Source organism: Pleurodeles waltl, chromosome 4_2 (assembly GCF_031143425.1).
Source record: "Pleurodeles waltl isolate 20211129_DDA chromosome 4_2, aPleWal1.hap1.20221129, whole genome shotgun sequence".
Classification (NCBI taxonomy): Eukaryota; Metazoa; Chordata; class Amphibia; order Caudata; family Salamandridae; genus Pleurodeles; species Pleurodeles waltl.
The window spans coordinates 899126117-899147093 of record NC_090443.1 but is presented as its reverse complement, the minus strand read 5'-3'; the positions used below and the strand labels follow the sequence as shown (position 1 = coordinate 899147093).

General features: G+C 43.4%; 1 protein-coding gene across 2 annotated transcripts in view; it reads right to left on the bottom strand.

Annotated features, from left to right (window-relative positions):
- Window positions 1–20977, bottom strand: part of FAF1 (Fas associated factor 1) — a 1413415-nt gene that overhangs the window by 1161860 nt on the left and 230578 nt on the right. For both annotated transcript variants that reach the window (XM_069232690.1, XM_069232691.1), the window contains exon 4: window positions 15132–15361. In XM_069232690.1, coding sequence (XP_069088791.1) covers window positions 15132–15361 — 230 coding nt within the window. The remainder of the gene's footprint in view (window positions 1–15131; window positions 15362–20977) is intronic.

Sequence of the window (20977 nt, the reverse complement as noted above, 5' to 3'; positions counted from 1 at the left end):
TGACGTCAGAGACCCCTCCTGATAGGTGCATCCCTGGTTAGGTAGCCAATCCCCCTCTCAGGGCTATTTAGGGCCTCTCAGGGCTATTTAGGGCCTCTCCTATGGGTTCCTCTTAAGATTCTGCTTGCAAGTTTCCAACAGGAATCCTCTTCAACTCCTGCTTCATCCTCTGACCTCAGATCAAGCACAGACCGCTCCAGGAATCGCTGCAACTGCAACAAAGTATCCAGAAGGACTACTTCGACTCTGCAACTTCAGCTCCAGCCAGCAACTGCAACAGTTTCCACAGTGTGCACGGTCTGGGGACTCCCTATGTTCACCCTGCACCAGAAGGACTGAAGAAATCTCCAGTGGAGTGATGAGTATCTTCCCTGCTCCAGCAGGCACCTTGTAAGACGATGACCGGTTCTCTTGGACTCCTCTCATGGCGACGAGGGTGCTCCTTGGAACACAGGTAGTGGACCCCTTTGACACAGACTGTCCGAAGGTCCTGCTGTCCAAATTTGGAGGAGGTAAGAGCTTGCCTTCCCCGTTTACAACAGTACCCCTGTGCACCGTGTCATCTTCACCTCCTGAGGCCTCTGTGCAATATTTGCAAGAATCTTTCGTGCACAGTGTGGCCCAGGACCCCAGCACTCTATACTGTGACGCTCAACTCGCTGAGTTGTTCTCCGGCGGCGTGGGACCTTCTTTTGTAGTGCTGCAGCAACATCGATTTGCACCTTCTTTGTCACGGTGTCCAGTGTTGGGAGCCCCCTCTGCCTCCTCAGTCCGAGTTGAGGCCCCCAGGTCCCTCCTGGGTCCAGGCAGCGCCATTTTGACTCAATCCGTGGCATTGCTTGAACCAAGGCTTGTTGGACGAATCCAGCGCTGCAACTCTCCTGCATCCAACATCTCCACGTGGGACACCCTTGGCATCATGCAGGAACCCACCACCATCTTCTTAGGTGCTCTTCTGCAGACTTCTTTCAACCGGAGAATCCTCTTTTGCACCATCTTCTAGGTTGGCAGGGGCTCCTGTCCTGCCTGGAAACTTCTGCGACTTCTGGACTTGGTCTCCTCGCTTTACAGTTCTTCTTTTTCCAGGAATCTATCATTTGTTGCTTGCAGTCTTGCTTGGTTCTTGCAATAACTCTTATCACGACTTGTAGTGTGTCCTGAGGAAACTTGCATTGCTTTACTCCTACTTTCCTGGGCTCTGGGGTGGGGTATGTTACTCACCTCTGTGGTTTTCTTACACTCCCAGCGACCCTCTACACCCTACACTTGCCTAGGGGGAATTTGTGATTCACATTCCACTTTCTTAGTATATGGTTTGTGTTGCCCCTAGGCCTATTTCTTCATATTGCATTCTATGGTATCTTCTATTGTTTGCACTATCCTATGACTATTTACTTACCTGATTTTGTTGTCTAGTGTATACATTGTGTATAATACTTACATCCAGAAGGAGTATTGCTTCTAAGATATTTTTGGTCTAGTGTCGCTAAAATAAACTACCTTTAGTTTTTGGTAACATTGAATATTGTCTATAATTGTGTATAGGTACTGTGTAACTATAGTGGTATTGCAGGAGCTTTGCATGTCTCCTAGTTCAGCCTAAGCTGCTCTGCTAGAGCTACCTCTATCAGCCTAAGCTGCTAGAACACTACTATATTTCACTAATAAGGGATAACTGGACATGGTATAAGGTGTAAGTACCCAAGGTACCCACTACACACCAGGCCAGCCTCCTACAATGTTCTTGATCCTGTGCAGGAACGTCCCAGAGCCGTATGCACACTGACAGTGCAACTGCTTCCCCTTTAAGGTTACTGAATATTATTGAAGATACAGTGGCAAAATTGCCCATTAACAGCATCCCCAAGTCCAGGGCCGGGGCAGTTCCGTATTCATCATGTATTTGTTTTAACACTTCGGGAAGATTGGCAAGTGTTGGTGTACCATGTGGTTGTATAGAGCGTGACAAATACCGTGCCCCATGTACTGTCTACTGAGGGAACCATACCAAATGGTTAGCAAATAGTGAGAATTCTGTGTTTGTCCTGAGGACCTGTATGGGGAAAGACTGCTTCCAGCGCATTTATTTTTTTGAGCTAACCAAAACGGAATTTCCTCACGCTTGGCAGGTACTTTACCCATAATCAAATGTGAAGTTGCAGGGTTGATGCCTGGCATAAGTGCATGTGGTTGCGCTGGGGCAGCACATACTAGGTTAGTATTTAATGTTTCCATTACAAACTGTACTAACAGTCTCTATATTCCAGTGAGCTCTGTATATAAGTGGTGAATCGCAGCCACTGCTAAGGTTGCTGCATCAGGATGCCGTGTATATGTGGCCAATAAAGGCCAGGTCGGGCCATCATTGCTCAGAGGATCTAACCTAACGGGTAATAATGTACGTGGTAGGGTGCCATCAAGCCAATTATTATGGTCTTGATAAGATAAGGGCATTTCTAAACATGCATAAGCTCTGTATTGTGCAGGTAGGTTTAGTGATGAAATGTGTTTGTGTTCCCATCAACTGCTGGAAAAGTAACCCAAGAATAAAATGTTTCTGTTCTGTAGGCTGGATGAGCCTCAACAACAAATGTGACTTGACTCCTCTGGGTTGTAAGGCCATTTGCCAACAAGTGTGTAGTAAGGGCAGTTGCATATTTACTGCAATTGCTACCCGTTGCGGGTTCGCCATGTTAATGGTAAAGGTGCTTGGTCAGAGATAAGGACACCAAGTGGGGATTGTTTCTTTTAAGGTTCAAGCTTGAACAACCTACAGCGTTAGATAGGTAATACCTACTTAGCTGAGGAAGAAATCCTCAATACCACAGACGTCTCCATATATAGTATTGAGGTGTCTTTAGCCTTTAGTGAGATAGAGATACTTTGGAGGATCCGAAAATGAGTGCCTGACCGTTGGGGTTGCCATGTCATGTAGGTTCTCATTATCCTAATGAGGCTATTGGATTTGGGCAGCAGAATTGCATAGATTGTGGGGAATTAAGTACAATCCCATATTATGTGACGCCTGTTGGCCTAATGCTAATTAGCAGTGCCTCATCTCTACTCAAGAGCAGGGATGATTGTGGCAACTGGGCGCATGACAAGAAAGACTCATCAGGGGAATCATGGTCGATCAGATCTCGCCCCTTTCTCTCAGTTACATTAGTCTCACACAGGCAATGACAAACAAAGGCAGAATATAGTTCAATAAGGCTTTATTTAAGTAACTGCATCTTAGATAAAATGGCATGTATTGCAATAAGTAGAATGATAAAACACACTGAAAGCAAAAAGGTAACAAGGAGTGTGAAACACAAAAACAGTCCCACCATATTGCCACTAGGAGCGATATATATTCTTCCTACCTAAGCTATGTTAGAGCACAGCATAATGAGCCTAATCTGACCCTCAAGTTTCCTCCCTGGGAAGACATCATCCCTCATACCTGAGCAAGGAAGCCTGTAGTCTAAAGAGACACCATCCCCATAGAGGCCAGGGATTCTGTAGCCTAAGCAAGAAGCTGCAGCGGAGGCAACCAGCAAGCAGTCGTGGTCATCTGACTGGATCTCCCTCTAACGTGTATGGGACAAGAGTGCTTATATAATAAGATAGATGACATTCTAAGAAAGGGTCTCCACTTAGGAATATGTATTTTTCTGTGAATGTTGGAGACACAGTGTACCACTTGCTGGCAACCCTATCTGACTGGAGCCTTGAGGAAAGCACAAAGTGAAATGCTAAGAATGTGACGCTTTCCTGGGGCGAAGAAACAAATAGCTAGAGAAAATAAAATACTGCAAATGTGGCTAATGCTAGAAGAATAAAGCAATGCTGAATGAAATGTATCTGGGCTACAACGGCGGGCCTGGTTTCCTAAAATACTGTGTTTGAAATATGGCTAAAATAGCTACACAACAAGGGGGGCTGGGACGGGAAGGGGAGAACGAGCGGGCTTGAGGTGGAGCAACTGAACAAATGCTGGCAATATGGTGTAATTATATCCGGACTACGCTGGTGACAAAGAAGGCTGTCTATGTCTTTTTTTGTTGCAAAACTGAATAAAAATATTTTTTTTTTAATCTGACCACCACTGAAGTGAGTTGATATTAAAACAGCAGTTTAATTATTTGTCTAGCTGGGCCAAAACTCGAGAAAGCTTAATTATTTTAATCTGTACTCCAGTATTCCACATTGAAACAGCTTTTGGGGACTTGTCACTACAGGAACACTGCCATTAAATTTCTAGTGGTTTCTTTCCATAATTGCCACTGGTTACTGTTGCATCACTGAAAATGTGAAAGCCAAACTTGTCCTGGGTATGCTCAAGTCGGCCGACATCACCAAAGGATCACAGGACATCAGTGGCCAAAGTTCAACTCATTACACTATGAATATTTTCAGTGGTGCCTTCAGTGGGCCAGGTAGCCCACTGGCATCAGGATGATTGGCAATGAAGGGCAGCTGTCAGAGAGCCAATGTGAGAAGTATGTCTCACTCGACTGCGCCCTAGCTATGCCCCTGAGTTGTACTGTTATGTTGTTATGTTATGCTGTGTTGAGGTACTGCATTCAGTTTGTGTTGTGATGTGATTTACTAGTGTCCTATTTTGTTGTGTTGTGCTTAGCTGTTGTTTTGTGGTATTATCTTGCGTAGTAGGATGCCACTGTTGTGGAGATGATTTAAGATGTCGGTTTGGTGTTGATGTTCTTTGGGTTTGATTAAGTTGTTGATGCCATATGCCATTGGCATTATGCCCATATTTTCAAAATGCTATTCATGTTCCTTGATCCTAGTGACATAAGGGGTTATTTAGAGTTTGGTGGATGAGGGACATCTGGCAAAAAGTGGCAGGTGCCACATCTACCATACACAAGTGCACCGATTTCCATGGCACCCTACATACACGAAAGGGGCAAACTGATCTGTCATACTCTAAAATAATCCCTAAGTTGCACTATTCACAAAGCCATTTGTGCCTGGAAATTCAGATCTACAGCCAGAAATCGCTTATTTATGCCCGTCAGGGACTCACATAAGTCTTAAAGGCTTAAATGATTTACAATTCCAGATAGCGTGAGGAGAAATCTGTACTAGTGAATCCCACACAAGTTGTGGAAATTGGTATGAAGCTTGTGCGCGAGCTGAGCCATGAAACTAGCATATAATTGATGCTACAAAACAAGGAAAGTCTTTAAAATTCAAAAAAATGCAGAAACCTTTCACCATAGTATTTCAGATTACATCACTGCACTGATAGGCATTTATTATAAATTAATCATTGAGAGCACCCTAAATGTGGCCTAGATTATTGTTGTACATGAAGCAACATTATAGTCTAATCTAATAAATCAAGCACAAAAGAAAGATTTGCCTAGGATCACACAATTTGTTCAAGCAGGTTATCAGGGACTGATCCCAAGTTTTCCACTTTCATATTGTGCAATTCAGCCACTAGATGGAAATCACACTATTTCTTCTGTTTTACAGCAAAGGTTAACTACTTGTTTTAAATTCTTGGGGCAGGAGGTTGGAGAATGGGTGGCTGGCAGAGACCACATGAAAGTCAATTTTCCTGTGAACCCTATATATGGTCTAGTTTCTTTTTATACCTAGAGGAACAATAGAGTCCATTAAATCACACAAAACAGATACCTGCATAGGATCACTATTCATAGCTAAGCCCCTGTTAGCTTCTACCTACTGCTATACATTTGAGAAAATGCATAAAACGATGTATGCTTACATGCGCGCTTACTTTACAACTTGAACCAATCGCTTTCCGGTTGGTCAGTGCCACAGATAGATGCACACTTTTTTGCCAACTTGAGGAAATCGTGTGCTCGTTTCTTCTCTCACCCATTCTGCAACTGTGCAGTCTTCCCCTCAAATAAGAGCTGTTTCGCATAATCCTGCATGGTCCTCCATGACCCACGTTTTTTCAGGTGTATGCAGAAGTATATAGATCCCTCACACCACAACAAAAAAATGTAAGGATTTCCAAACATATGTATGTATGTATGTATGTATTTTATTTACCAGCTGCCAATCCCTAAATGATGAAGAACTGTTGTAACTGGAAGAAAGAAGCTTTTTATAGTTCTGGAGCACTGGACATGGCCATGTTGGAGTTTGCCAAGTGTAGGAGGCTGGCCTGGCTTGTAGTGGGTACCAAGGGGTACTTACACTCTGTACCAGGTCCAGTTATCCCTTATTAGTGTAGAAGAGGTGTCTAGCAGCTTAGGCTGAGAGAAGGTAGCTATAGCAGAGCAGCTTAGGCTGAACTAAGAGACATGCAAAGCTCCTACTATACCACTGGTGTCATATGCACAATATCATAAGAAAACACAATACACAGATGTACTAAAAATAAATGTACTTTATTTTTATGACAATATGCCAAAAGTATCTCAGTGAGTACCCTCAGTATGAGGATGCCAAATATACACAAGCTATATGTACACAATACCAAACATTTGCAGTAATAGCAAAAGGAAGTAATGCAAGCAGTGTAATGCTACAATAGATTGCAATAGGAGCACATAGGTATAGGGGCAACACAAACCATATACTCCAAAAGTGGAATGGGAACCACAAATGGACCCCAAACCTATGTGAGCTTGTAGAGGGTCGCTGGGACTGTAAGAAAACAGTGAGGGTTAGAAAAATAGCCCACCCCAAGACCCTGTAAGGTAGGTGTAAAGTGCACCTACAACCCCCAGAGAGCACAGAAGTCGTGATAGGGGGATTCCGCAAGGAAAACCAAAACCAGCAATGCAACAACAGTGGATTTCCGGACCTGAGTACCTGTAAGACAAGGGGACCAAGTCCAAGAGTCGCGACAGTGTCGAGAGTGGGCAGATGCCCAGGAAATACCAGCTGAGGGTGCAAGGAAGCTGCCACCGGATGGAAGAAGCTTTGTGTTCTGCAAGAACGCAGAGGACTAGGAACTTCCCCTTTGAAGGATGGATGTCCCACGTCGTGAAGAAGCTTGCAGAGGTATTCCCACGCAGAAAGACCGCAAACAAGCCTTGCTAGCTGCAAGGGTCGCGGTTAGGGTTTTTGGATGCTGCTGTGGCCCAGGAGGGACCAGGATGTCGCCACTTGGATGAGGAGACAGAGGGGGCGCCCAGCAAGTCAGGGAGCCCTCACAGAAGCAGGCAGCACCCACAGAAGTACCGGAACAGGCACTTGGAAGAGGAGTGAACCGGAGTCCACCCGAAGTCAGAAAAGGGAGTCCCACGACGCCGGAGGACAACTAAGAAGGTTGTGCACTGCAGGTTAGAGTGTTGGGGAACCGGGCTTGGCTGTGCACAAAGGAAATCCTGGAAGAGTGCACAGGAGCCGGAGCAGCTGAAAATCATGCGGTACCCAGCAATGCAGTCTAGCGTGGGGAGGCAAGGACTTACCTCCACCAAACTTGGACTGAAGAGTCACTGGACTGTGGGAGTCACTTGGACAAAGTTGCTGAGTTCCAGGGACCACGCTCGTCGTGCTGAGAGAGGACCCAGAGGACCGGTGATGCAGTCTTTTGTTGCCTGCGGTTGCAGGGGGAAGATTCCGTCGACCCACAGGAGATTTCTTCAGAGCTCCTGGTGCAAGAAGGAAGCAGGCTACCCCCAGAGCATGCACCACCAGGAAACAGGCGAGAAAGCTGGCAGGATGAAGCGATACAAGGTTGCAGTAGTCGTCTTTGCTACTTTGTTGCGGTTTTGCAGGCGTCCTGAGCAGTCAGCGGTCGATCCTTTGTCAGAAGGTGAAGAGGGAGATGCAGAGGAACTCTGGTGAGCTCTTGCATTCGTTATCTGAAGAATTCCCCAAAGCAGAGACCCTAAATAGCCAGAAAAGGAGGTTTGGCTACCTAGGAAGGAGGATAGGCTAGTAACACAGGTAAGAGCCTATCAGAAGGAGTCTCTGACGTCACCTGCTGGCCCTGGCCACTCAGAGCAGTCCAGTGTGCCAGCACACCTCTGATTCCAAGATGGCATAGGTCTGGGGCACGCTGGAGGAGCTCTGGGCACCTCCCCTGGGAGGTGCAGATCAGGGGGTGGTCACTCCCCTTTCCTTTGTCCAGTTTCGCACCAGAGCAGGGCTGGGGGATCCCTGAACCGGTGTAGACTGGCTTATGCAGAGATGGGCACCATCTGTGCCCATCAAAGCATTTCCAGAGGCTGGGGGAGGCTACTACTCCCCAGCCCTGACACCTTTTTCCAAAGGGAGAGGGTGTAACACCCTCTCTCTGAGGAAGTCCTTTGTCCTGCCTTCCTGGGCCAGGCCTGGCTGGACCCCAGGAGGGCAGAAACCTGTCTGAGGGGTTGGCAGCAGCAGCAGCTGCAGTGAAACCCCGGGAAAGGCAGTTTGGCAGTACTCGGGTCTGTGCTAGAGACTCGGGGAACATGGAATTGTCTCCCCAATGCCAGAATGGCATTGGGGTGACAATTCCATGATCTTAGACATGTTACATGGCCATGTTCGGAGTTACCATTGTGACGCTATACATAGGTAGTGACCTATGTATAGTGCACGCGTGAAATGGTGTCCCCGCACTCACAAAGTCCGGGGAATTTGCCCTGAACGATGTGGGGGCACCTTGGCTAGTGCCAGGGTGCCCCCACACTAAGTAACTTTGCACCCAACCTTCACCAGGTGAAGGTTAGACATATAGGTGACTTATAAGTTACTTAAGTGCAGTGGTAAATGGCTGTGAAATAACGTGGACGTTATTTCACTCAGGCTGCAGTGGCAGGCCTGTGTAAGAATTGTCAGAGCTCCCTATGGGTGGCAAAAGAAATGCTGCAGCCCATAGGGATCTCCTGGAACCCCAATACCCTGGGTACCTCAGTACCATATACTAGGGAATTATAAGGGTGTTCCAGTATGCCAACGCAAATTGGTGAAATTGGTCACTAGCCTGTTAGTGACAATTTGGAAAGCAGAGAGAGCATAACCACTGAGGTTCTGGTTAGCAGAGCCTCAGTGAGACAGTTAGTCATCACACAGGTAACACATACAGGGCACACTTATGAGCACTGGGGCCCTGGCTGGCAGGGACCCAGTGACACATACACTAAAACAACATATATACAGTGAAATATGGGGGTAACATGCCAGGCAAGATGGTACTTTCCTACACCAAGTTATTACCATACCAGTGTATGGATGATTTTGTTCTTTGACATTCTCATCTCTACCTACTTCAGCGACGATGCAGGGTTTGTAATGTACTGTATCATAACACAATAACATGGGATAGCTTTGCTGTTTCAATGCTCTTAGGTCTGGCAGGCTGATGTAATTCAGAGTTATGTTATATATGAGATCAAAGAATCTGTGCTTACACAGGGCTCACTCCTTCAGGATGAGGCAGCAGTGAACAGAAGATCCCACAGGCCTGTGTTACTGTAAACAAGTAGGCCTTCTCCACTGAACCATTTTCGCAGTATAACATGCCTTGATTGTGCAAAGTTTTTATTAGCGAGTGTAGACTAATTCAGTTTCTGATTAATGGCCATAGGTTGTGGTGACTCTCACAGTTCCCACATCTCCACACTAGTGTTGTTTTTCTAAGCAAACTAGCAATAGTTATTTTGAAGGCCAATTTATTTTTAAGTGCTAGTTGGGAGTGGAATTGCATGGTTCCAACATTGGGTGGCTTACATGTAAATTTGAAAACACAATGTGTGGCAACTCTCTCATCAATGAAAATTATTCACAAATGTAAAACAAAACACAATCCAGATTACAATAGGCTTTGAAAAAGCAAGTTAGACATTAAAGCAGCAATTGTTTTATCAACAATAGCTTCATCATAAACAAAGAATGGAATTGAATAACAATCGAAAGTTACAACAAATTATGTTGAATTAATATTTTAATGTTTCAATACAATTCTTGTAAATTCGTACGGGGATCGAACCCGTGGATTTAATTTTAAATATTGTTTTAGTGTTGCACCATCCCACCACTTAGATAATTTGCTTTTCTTCAATTTCTCCAGTCTGATGAATTTACTTCTTAAGCCTTCACTCTGTGGGTGCATGCTAATACGAAAAGTTTGTTGAAGTGTGACCCCCTTCTCTAAATTGTCAAATAATTCCTCCGCCAGTTTCACTCTATCAGATGTGGTGGCATATTGTCATCTACACACAGTAAATTTCCAAGAAATGTCCAAAAACCTTTCCACTAACTTTCAGCTTTACTGATAAAACTATATAGTGTATTCATCTGTAAAAATTGGGTTTCAGAAAACATTCCCTTTGCACATCAACACGTAAAGTATTCTGATGTGTTTTCATCCTATTAAAATATTATTTTCATCACACAGAAATACAAAAAAATGGACTTTTGCAACTACAGAAATATATTTTGAAATGTTTGTACAGTTGACTTAGTCATTTAAATGTTGTGTGTTGGGAAAAGCCTAATATCCTATATCCTTTTATTTTACACTTTAAAGAGCAGGTCACACAGTTCAACTTAGAAAGTCCTGGAACTCTGCAGTCAGAAGGAAAATTAATTATAAGACAAACTGACCTTTGACCTCTATCTGTGAACACAGAGCAAACAACATCTCGGAAGCCTTTCAAAGGAATGAATGACTGGAATGATGTCCCTTTAACTTCAACTGACAAAATTCTTACTATCTCCTAATGCACATATTTTATTTTATGTGTGCCACAGCTTAAAGACATTAACTCTGGACCCCCCTATTCAACGGACTGCCCCAGCGTATGTGCACACCTGAAGCCTCATTACCTTGTCCTGCTCACATATGCCATGGCCTATCTTCCAACACGGCAGGACCATGTCAGTTCCCATGAATACTCAGGAGACCACGCAGATCGCCGGAGAGCCAAGCAGCCAGCTGCTGCTAGACAGGAAAACGTGTATTCACTTCTAAGCCTCGAGGCTGCATCAGTGGTAGCCAAGAATGGTAAACACATAGGTACTCCCTGCCAGGGAATAATTGGTCCGTTTATGACCACAAACGATCCTAATGTAATGCTCTAGCAATACATGGAAGTCTAAATGAGCAATTTCATAGGAGTAATTTTGCAGACAATTACATGCTAATAAAGGAGAACTTTCTTTTTTCAAATGGCATTTTGTGACTTTTTTTTAATATGACCGCAAACCTGGGTGGGCGGATAACTTAGCAAATAATTAAAACAATGTTGTTCTAAGTGCAAAGTTAGTCACCTAGACCCAGTAATAGTCCACATATTCTGGCCAAACAACTTTAGTCTTTTTCTGCTCATCAACCTACAGTGAATGCCTATATGAAAGTGACGAATGCAACAAAATATTGCGGCCCACATTAGTCCGATTTCTAAAGAAATATGCAAACACAAAATCACAATCATGTATGGATTAGACGGAATAGTTGATTTTCTTGCAAACACCAACAAGGGATCGAGTTACAATTCGGAAGCTGGCTAGTACAACCAAGTTCATCCTTGCTAGATGTACCTGCATTAGGTTTAGAGTGAATGACGTGAAGCCCTGAAAATGACTTACTGGGATGCAAAACATGCAGTGAGGTAAAGATGCTTGGAGGGTCTGCATGATAAGGTGTGAGTGTGGCTAAAGAATGGATCACTGGGAGCATTTCTGCATCTGGCCCAACAAAAGCTAGCCAGTTAACCTCACTTCGGAAAGAAATTGTAATCACAAACTTTCCAAAGTGCATACTAAAGCGCGCAATATCCAAGATGCATCCAAGATGGAGGTACTGTACTCAACTATGGCAACGCAGCAGAGGCATTACTATGCCTCAGCAGTTAAGGTTTTGTGCCAGAAATAACCAGCTCATTTTAGGCTTCACAGATATAACAGGCTTGCAGGTTGCTAATGAGGCACATATGGGCTCCATTTTACACCGTGAACATAATGTAGCACACACAACAGAATGCATTGCCAAAGAAATGTGGAGAACGTTTTGCATGGGTATCATTGAACAAGCTCCAAAATTATATTTGAACAATTTTAGCCATGCAGGAATCTGTGGGAAAGAACCCCTCCTAACATTTTTCTGTGGCTTGATTGAGCTCACAAGGGAGGATGCAGAGTGCATGGAGGTCTCACTTTTGAAATGTCTTCAGAATCATGGATTTTGCAACAAGTGCATCTCAGAAAATTGGATGGGTATGTGCAATGATGATGCCAGAGTAATGCTTGAGAGAAACACTGATGTTTTGTAAAAAATATGTACAAAATATCCTGACTTGTAAAATGACACTGCTTACTGGTGGCTGCCAGTAATAAGAGCATGAAGGGGGCAGAGGGCTGTAGTGAAAGGTGTGTTTTGACCACTGACCTGGCTAGCTGTTCAGTGTTCACCAGTTACAGACTCCATTTTGTATTCAGTTTAGCCTTAGCTTCATTCTGCCTATTGAATGTATCTCAGCATTAGACACTGCTATGTTAAAAGCTGCCAGTGATTATCCACGTTGTACACTGTGCATTCTGTCTTGTTTTCGTTTCTTCCCACCAAGGGCTTTGGTTGATAAGAATGTACTAAGATGACAGGGAACGGCCTTGCTTTGACTTGACGTCTTGTGATTGTGGCCAAATCCCAACGTGTTATTTTCAAAGCATACCTAAACTAGCCAGCATGTCTGAATACTTCTTGCGCAACAGGAGGGGTTTTTCCAGAAAGCTCCTTCTTCATTTTTTTTAAGATATAAAAGAGACCCCGATTGACAGTAGGAGATTCAGAGACCTCAATCAGGATTCAGACGTCGGATGCCTGACATATATTTCCTGTGAGGGTAGAGATCTCTATTTCTCGCAGTCGAACAGGGTCATCGGCTTGCTGGCAGGAGAAAGATGAAGCACTTGACAGGCCCTACGGTGATACAGTTTTAACTCATTATTTGCTTTGCATTATAATATAGATACATATATTTGCTGTGTATATTGCAGTGGAGAATCATTTGTGAATATTTTCATCTCATTATTGTGACTATTTTTTAACATGTGCTTTCAACATGCTAATCTCCTTTTAGGAACCTTGCGTAGTGAAATAATAAATGCCTTATTTGGACTAAGAAGTGCATTCCAGAGATTTTTGTCAGTGCATGAGTGTTTCAGCTTGGACATTAGTGAAAAGCAAAACAGGGGCCCACACACGCACATTCACTCACACCCTTGCATTCACACACACATTCACATCATGCACTCACATATGTTCATACATACGTGCACGCATCAAGTATTAAAAAAAAGACATAATACATACCTTTTTCAGTCTCTGGAGGGAAGCCTTGGAGGTTCCTGCAGGTTTGGGACTGCTGCCTGTTCTTACAGGCTGACCTTAGGTCAGCCAATGAGAGAACAGGCAGCAGTCCCTCATTAATCAGAGATGAGGTCAGTGAGACTGCTGACCCCAGGCCACGACGAGGTGTCAGAAATAGACACTCGGCCCTGGGCACTTCAGGACTTAAAACTGAAGTGCCCAGGTACGAGGCTATAACTGACACTCCCCTCATCATGAGGGGGAGGACATATTTGAGGGCAATAAACACACTACCAATAACTTTGAGTCGCTGCAATAGGGGTTTCAGTGCCATGAACTTAATATCATTCCCTATGCTCAGAATACCAAACGCAGTGTGCAACTTGCATTTTTCTTGATAATGGTTAAAGTGTGCTACAATGGTTAGTGTATATGATCGGTGTATGTTAGGCAGGTTAATACATGTTATAGTTTTGATATTCACAATTGCATTTTCACAAATTGTAATGCAATGCATGAGCTGTGCTGTTTTTCTTGGTGCCAGGCTTATGATGCCTAGCCTGTAGCACTTAGTGGGTTGTCTACTGTAGTTACACACCAAACTTAACTCACATTTGGGCTGTTAATACCTTCTGACAGGGAATTCAAGACACAAGCTTAAGTAATGACCAGCTTTCACTTAAATCTCGTAATGCACTCAAATGTACTCATGATAGAACTGTTTAACATATGTGTGAGGTCTTAAGATCTGATGTCACTTCCTGTAATGTCGTTTACATACTGTCTAACTTGATGAGTCCTTCCCACTTCTTTTTTTAGGACGTGTTCCCTGACGCACACTCACTCTCATAAGTCCTCACACACCACTTTACACATCCTGGACCTCTCACATTCAGTTCCCATATTTATCATTGTGTCTCTCTTTGTTTCTTAAGTTGGTTTACTTTTCTCAAGCCCCAGTCTACCTGTACCACTGCAGCTCTCAATCTCACCTTTTCTGTCGCTTCTCTGCTCTTCTGCACTACCTCATCTCTCTTTCTAACCTATGTCTCGCCCCTCTTTCTGCTCCTCTTACTTTCTTTTTTCTTCACCATGTGAATCAGTGTAAGGCTTTAAAAGCTCTCAGGTTGCTACAGATGTTAGCATGGCAACCCTACAAAGGCCAGGTCTAGATAGAAAAAGCAAAGCAGATCCTGCATCGCTTCTTCCCATTTTAGACATTGGTTTCCAAATGCTGAAAGAAACGCACGGTGCTGGGGATTGCCTGGGGTGCAGCAGATTGTGAGTACCCTCTAACAAAAATGCAAAAAGCCTGACACCCAGCTCTGTTGTGGTCCTTGGTTCTCAGATAAGGTCAGGGCACAGCAAGGTTTGAGACCTTAGTAGCTTGCCAAACATGTATTCAATGTAGCTTGGCATCATCAAGCACACAGCATTACCAATCATAACCTTAACTAGTGAAATCTCCACTAGAATATATTAGCTTGATCAACACACAAATGCATGCACACCCACACACACACACACACACAAACAGTTTACAGGCATCATATAGGGAAGTCCGTGAGTTCACAACAGAACTCCAACCCTCATAATAACACCCAACTCCAAGGGCTAACGTATACCCTTAAAAAAGTATCTTAGTTTCAATTTCCTCAAGCTGGGTAATGCACACACAAATCTACAGAGGGCAAACACTACAGCACACTTGCCTAACATACACAACACAAAATATGAAAGGTACCCAAAATGCTGAGTATACTTCTGAAACATAAAACAGAAGACTCGGACGCAAAAGCTCCTGAACTTGACAAACACGACAATTCAGTGATACAGCAAAGCTGTCACATTACGCAGCAAAAACTTAACAGAACAAAAGCCAACAATGTAACCTTACCAACGGTACAGCTGTCTTCAAGCACCACGTCTACATTCTTGTCCCGGTATTCGACCCTGAAGTCCAGCATTCGAGGCAGCCTTTCCACAATCTGTCGAGATGACACAACAGGTCGAAATGCAGAGACTGAGCCGGACGGTGGGGACGACGAAGAGGAAACTGAAGTAGATGCTGTAGCTTGGCTTGTTGGACAAAATACTGGGCCTGGTAATGATTCACCAGAAAATTCACTGAAAACAATACAAAAAGGTAAAAGGACCAATTAACATCAAATTTTGTAAACATCAGAAGAGTAAGTCTCTCAAATGGGTGAAGCATAAAAATGGAATGCCTCTATAACAGTAAGAGTCTACTGATAACTGTAATCTCTAAATGCGGTTTTGAATTACCGGCAATCAAAGGTTTTAAAAATCAAACAGCAGTAAACGTTAAAATATTTAGAATACTATCAGCACTTTAACTGTGTTCGTGCTTTTACAAATGTGGCTAGAGCTTTCAAATTTGGAATCTGGGGCCCAGGTTCAATTCCCGGCCTCAGTGCTTGGCTTGGGGCTTGTTGGGTTTACCGATAAAGTACATTTTTAATGTCTGGAAGCCTTAACATATTTAGTGAAATTTTACCAAGAACGCCCCTCCAAATATCCGCCACCCTCCATTGGGGGTCATATCCATCCACGTAGTATCACCTTACCAGGACAGGGTAATGTTACTGATAATGAAGCATGCGGTCAATGAGTGCGGGAGATTTCCTTATACAGAAATACTGGACCCACCCGGGGCATTGCTAGTCCCTTGTTGCTGCATTCGTTGTAATAAAATGTTTAGGCAGGGAGGTCGTGCAGTGTTTTCCTGATTTCCTATCACTCCCTCTTTAGTAGAAGAATTATAAATCACTTGATACTCTCCCTATGCCTAACAATGTGAAAATGTATTTGTGTCATCCCCACTTGATGTACAGGATCACCTACCAGGCGCCCATGAAATGTAGAATGCTCCAATGTTTTCAAGCTAGATTGTGCTGCATAAATACCAATACCTACATAATAATTCAACTAAATTCCAAGAAAGATCTTTATAGCTAAAATGTAAATACAGATAACTAGAAACTTCCTCTATCTAAAATAAAATGCATGTTGGGTGTTTCTGCACATTAACTTTCACTTTCCATACATGATATTTTGCAAAGTTGTGACTGGTAAGTACCCTGCGATGTTTCGTATTTGTCCAGGTATGTTGTGATACACTAATTCACACAGCATAACAAGCTAATTTTCGGGAGGGCATGTCCACTCCAAAGAGATATCTTGGCCTATTGAAAGATAACAGATGTTTACTATTAGCTACATCCATGGCACTCGTTTCCTCGACACTGAAAGGATAAAAGGCTGAATGGTCCAGCTGGGACTTTAACCAGCGACCATGGGGTCAAACCCTGATCCCTAAAGCCACCTAGCATGGATGACGGTTGTGAACATTTCATATACAGTACTGGCGCCTCAATACACTTGTATGTCATTAACCAAAGATAACTGGTACACGCATCAGTCAAAACACAAACCGAACAGCAGCTGAGTAACTCTGCGGAATAAATCGCATTACATGGCAGGTACCAGATTCATAACGTACAGGAGGACCTAGTTCAGTTCTGTGTGTGTTGCAGAGTTGAATACTCTGGTAGGGTGACCAGACATCCCGGATTTGCCAGGACAGTCCCCCTTTTTCACCTGCCACCCCGGCAGATTCAGGCAAATTTGACTCATGTCCCGGTTTTTGGCTAGAGTTGGCTGAAAGCAGAGGGAGTCATATCTTTGTTCATTACAAAGCAGGGCTAGCTTGGAGCTCTTATTAGAGAACAATTTAATTAAAGCACATCTTACTGGGTTTAAAAAAATGCATTGTATTTACTTTATTAGTGGCTCCTTTGTGATTTCAGGTTGATGTCATTCAATGCTGCTTGGATTTATTTCAAATTGTAGTCCTCCTTTTATTTTTGTGAAAAGTCCAGTTTTTTTGGTATTCAAAATCTGGTCACCCTATACTCTGGTCAACACCACCAAACTTTCCATGCTATTTTTGACTAAAAAAACAGCTTGTTTCTATACATTCGTACCACACTTATGTTGTTTTTAAGCACAGTTATTTAAAATAGTAAGCCTATTAGCTGAATGAATTGCCCGCTTCCCAGCACAATACACAGACCTGTCTGGTAAGCGGTGTGGGTATGTCACATGGTGACTTGTACGCGCCAAGAGGGGAGAGGAAACACTTATATGGCGAGCTAGAGGGCGGACAGGGAAGCTCACAAAGAGCATGCGCTGTCATGGCACGTTCATGGGTTCTCATGTATATCACTCTAAGCACATTTAGCAACACGGTTACTGGGAGGGCTGAAGGCACCCCTCTTGGACCATCGTGTAGCATTCGGCGGGGGGCTTCCTATACAAGGTAGTAGGTAATGTTACCATATCACCCGTGTTTTATATTCAATTTGTTTCGGCCTACTATAGAAAGTCAATTATCATATTTCATACTTTTCTCTCGACTTTTAATGAAATCTCTGCAGTGACGGCTCTACTGTTATGGTGTCGGCAAAATGTTTCACCCTGTGATGTACCATGGGAGATGGGCCACAGGGCGAGGAAGGAAAAATTAGAGTTAAGGGAGTTAAGGTTAGCTACAGCCTACTTCCCTGGTTCTACAAGAAGTCTTACTTATTATGTACATGTTATTTAGATGTTACAGTTTCTACGAAGGCATTAAGGTATCTGATTCGCTTTTTTCCCCCTTATAATTTTGATTGAAAATACAGAATTCATTCAGCTAATTTGCTTACTATTTTAAACACCTGTGCTTAAAAACAACAAACGTGTGGAATGAATATATACTTGTAATTGATCCACAGCACGTGACACGTCGAGTACCTGCTGCCAAAAAGCAGTCACTGGTTGCACGTCTTTATTGCTCATCACAGAGATCCCTTAAATTGCTGGGACGCAGCCGAACCAGACACTTACCCAGTCTTGTATAAGGTTATAGGCGATTCTACTATATCGCCTGCTTTTATTTATGTTTTGCCTCACCAAGGTTCTCATATATAGCGCTCTTTGTAAGTTTCACAACCTTGGTTACCTCGAGGGCCGAAGATGTGGCGTTTTACTTTATGGGGCACCTCTCTTTGTGCAAGCAAGTGGGGTGCATTTGAACGATCGTGTAGCCTTTCTGCTGGGGTCACCCTATAAAAGGTGATTCCCCCATATCACATGTTTTTATATTCAGTTTTGCACAACTGCCAAGGTTTCAGCTTACTTTTGTGTGACATTTCCGTCTTTTCAATGCATTGTTGTGCGGCATATCACTTCCACATTTGATATTTTATTTTGAGTTAAAGGAATCATGATCCCATAATAAGAGAGATCTTAGATTGTAGCCTCTCTTAATCTAATAGTCTGTAAAGGAGTTCGATATCACTACAATGCTCATGTTTGAGGAGCTCATACAAATGTGGTCCTATAATAGATTTAATCTCAGTGCTGGGAAGGGCAGCAGTATTACCTCACAATAGCACTGGACACATTCCTGTCCCACATAGAAGCTTTATTCGGTATTCATCCATTACAACACATAATCACCAAAACATTGTAAAAATACCAATAAAAACCATGTATAATAAAAGCACCCATCATAAAAACAAGTACATATAATTATATATATATATATATATATAATTATATATATATATATATATATATATATATATATATATATATGAATAAAAAACAGAAGAAGATAAAAACCTCGTTCATAAACCTCGTTCATAAAAACTGGAGACGAAATAAGTAAAATCATTCTAAAAATTCAACATTATTGCGCCAAGTAGTAGCTCCCTTCAGGAATGATCCCAAGCCCTTCCATACCAGTACATCTGAGGCCATTTGCAGCCACATGAAAGCAGGACGGTATTGTACAAAACCCTTGGGCCTAAGGAGCGGTAGTAGAAATCGGGTTCTAAGTGGTGCATAAAAGACACAGAACAGTGTAAAATGGATCAAGGTCTGATGGGACACCCCATCACAGGGGCAGGGTCTAATACAATTCTCCCCATATTGACCTAGGGGGAAGCACAAATTACTTCTAATGATCCCCAAGCGGAATCGAGTTATGAGAGACCTTTCCCTCACATCCTTGATTTCTGAGAGATATCGCTCCGGACCCACCCACATCTTTAGCATAGTAAATTCCCTGATCGATTTTCCTCCCTCTTGGTCTCCTGTATTCTCTGTAAATTATCCTTGACCCATTTCTTATCATAGCTAGTCAGGTCCTCGGGATGATCAAACAATTCAGACCGCCCCAGGTCATGTGCCATCTTCCTTATGTGCGACAACCAGGGAATATGCTTTACATTGTCGCAGGCCTAACAATCTCTTAGGATATCCCTATTAAGAGAGGCATGTTCATTACTCCAAATTGAAATCCATAACAAAAGGGGAGCCAGCTGGGTAGTGTCCTGTACATACTCAAGGTCCAGTTCCAGGTGAAGGCAAAATCCAGGAATATTTTGTCCAACACCCAGAAGCCTTCTACAGAAACGATTTTCTTCCACCATAAGGGTTCGGGTATCCCTAAACCCCCACAGTGCTGAACCATACAGAAGGACAGGTAGGCATTTCCGCCTATAAATTTCAAGCAGGGGTTTGATAGGTTTACTACCTACCCTAGCCGCAAAGGATGCACCAACTGTTGCATGAAAAAGCACAATCCTTCTAGCAATACAGGGTTTCCAAGATCCTTTCTCATCAAAAATGACCCCTAAGTATGGGAACTCATGGACTCTGCTAATAATTTGATCCTCCACCCTTAGCTCCCCCACCCTACTCATAGGTTTACCACAAACCATAAAGTGCGACTTCTTAAAATTGACCTCCAGTCCCAAAGCTGACATAAAAATGACATACGCTCTAACAAATACACAGAGACCATTCATCGTGCGGGCCATAAGGACCGCGTCATCCGCATACGTCAGCACAGGGATATCAATACCCTTCACCTTCGGGACATCCCTGCAGTGTTCAATCAGAAAATCTGACAGTCCATTAGTGTATAGAAGGAACAAGGTAGGGGCCAAGACACACCCGTGGCGCACACCCCTTGAAAGCTTAAAAGCATCCGAGCATTCCCCATTTGGGCCCACCCTCACGTTTGCAACTGTCCCTGTATGGAGATATCGGAGAAGCTCTACAATATTAGGGTCCAACCCTGACTGAATTAGCCTCTCCCATAATAAAGACCGGTTCACTTTATCAAAAGCACAGCTAAGGTCCATAAAAGCAAGATAAAGGGTACCTTTCCTGGCCTGCGTGTATTTGTTGATTATCATCAGTAAATGAAGGCACTGTTCTTGCGTGCCGAGGCCTTCTCTGAAACCATACTGTTCCCGACTTAAAATATCATTTCCTGTCATCCAGGCCTCCAGAAGGCCTAAGATAATCCGTCCCAGAATCTTCACAGAGGAATCCAACAGAGAGATAGGGCGATAAGACTTAGGATCATTTCGATCACCCTTTTTAAACACTGGGACTATGCATGCCAATCTCCAAGAGGCAGGAATGCCCACAGTAACGGCTGCATTGAGAACATTTAGGAGAATGGGTGCCCATAACTGAGGGTTAGCTTTATATAGGTCCATCGGGATTGAGTCCGGGCCCGGTGCTTTATTATGCGCACAACTCTGTATTGCATCAAAAACCTCCTGTAGTGAGAATCTGATTGCTAGGTTAGGAGCCACATCATACACATTTTCCCGCATATTTCTTAGGGGGGTACCCTCAAATATATTACAGAAATGT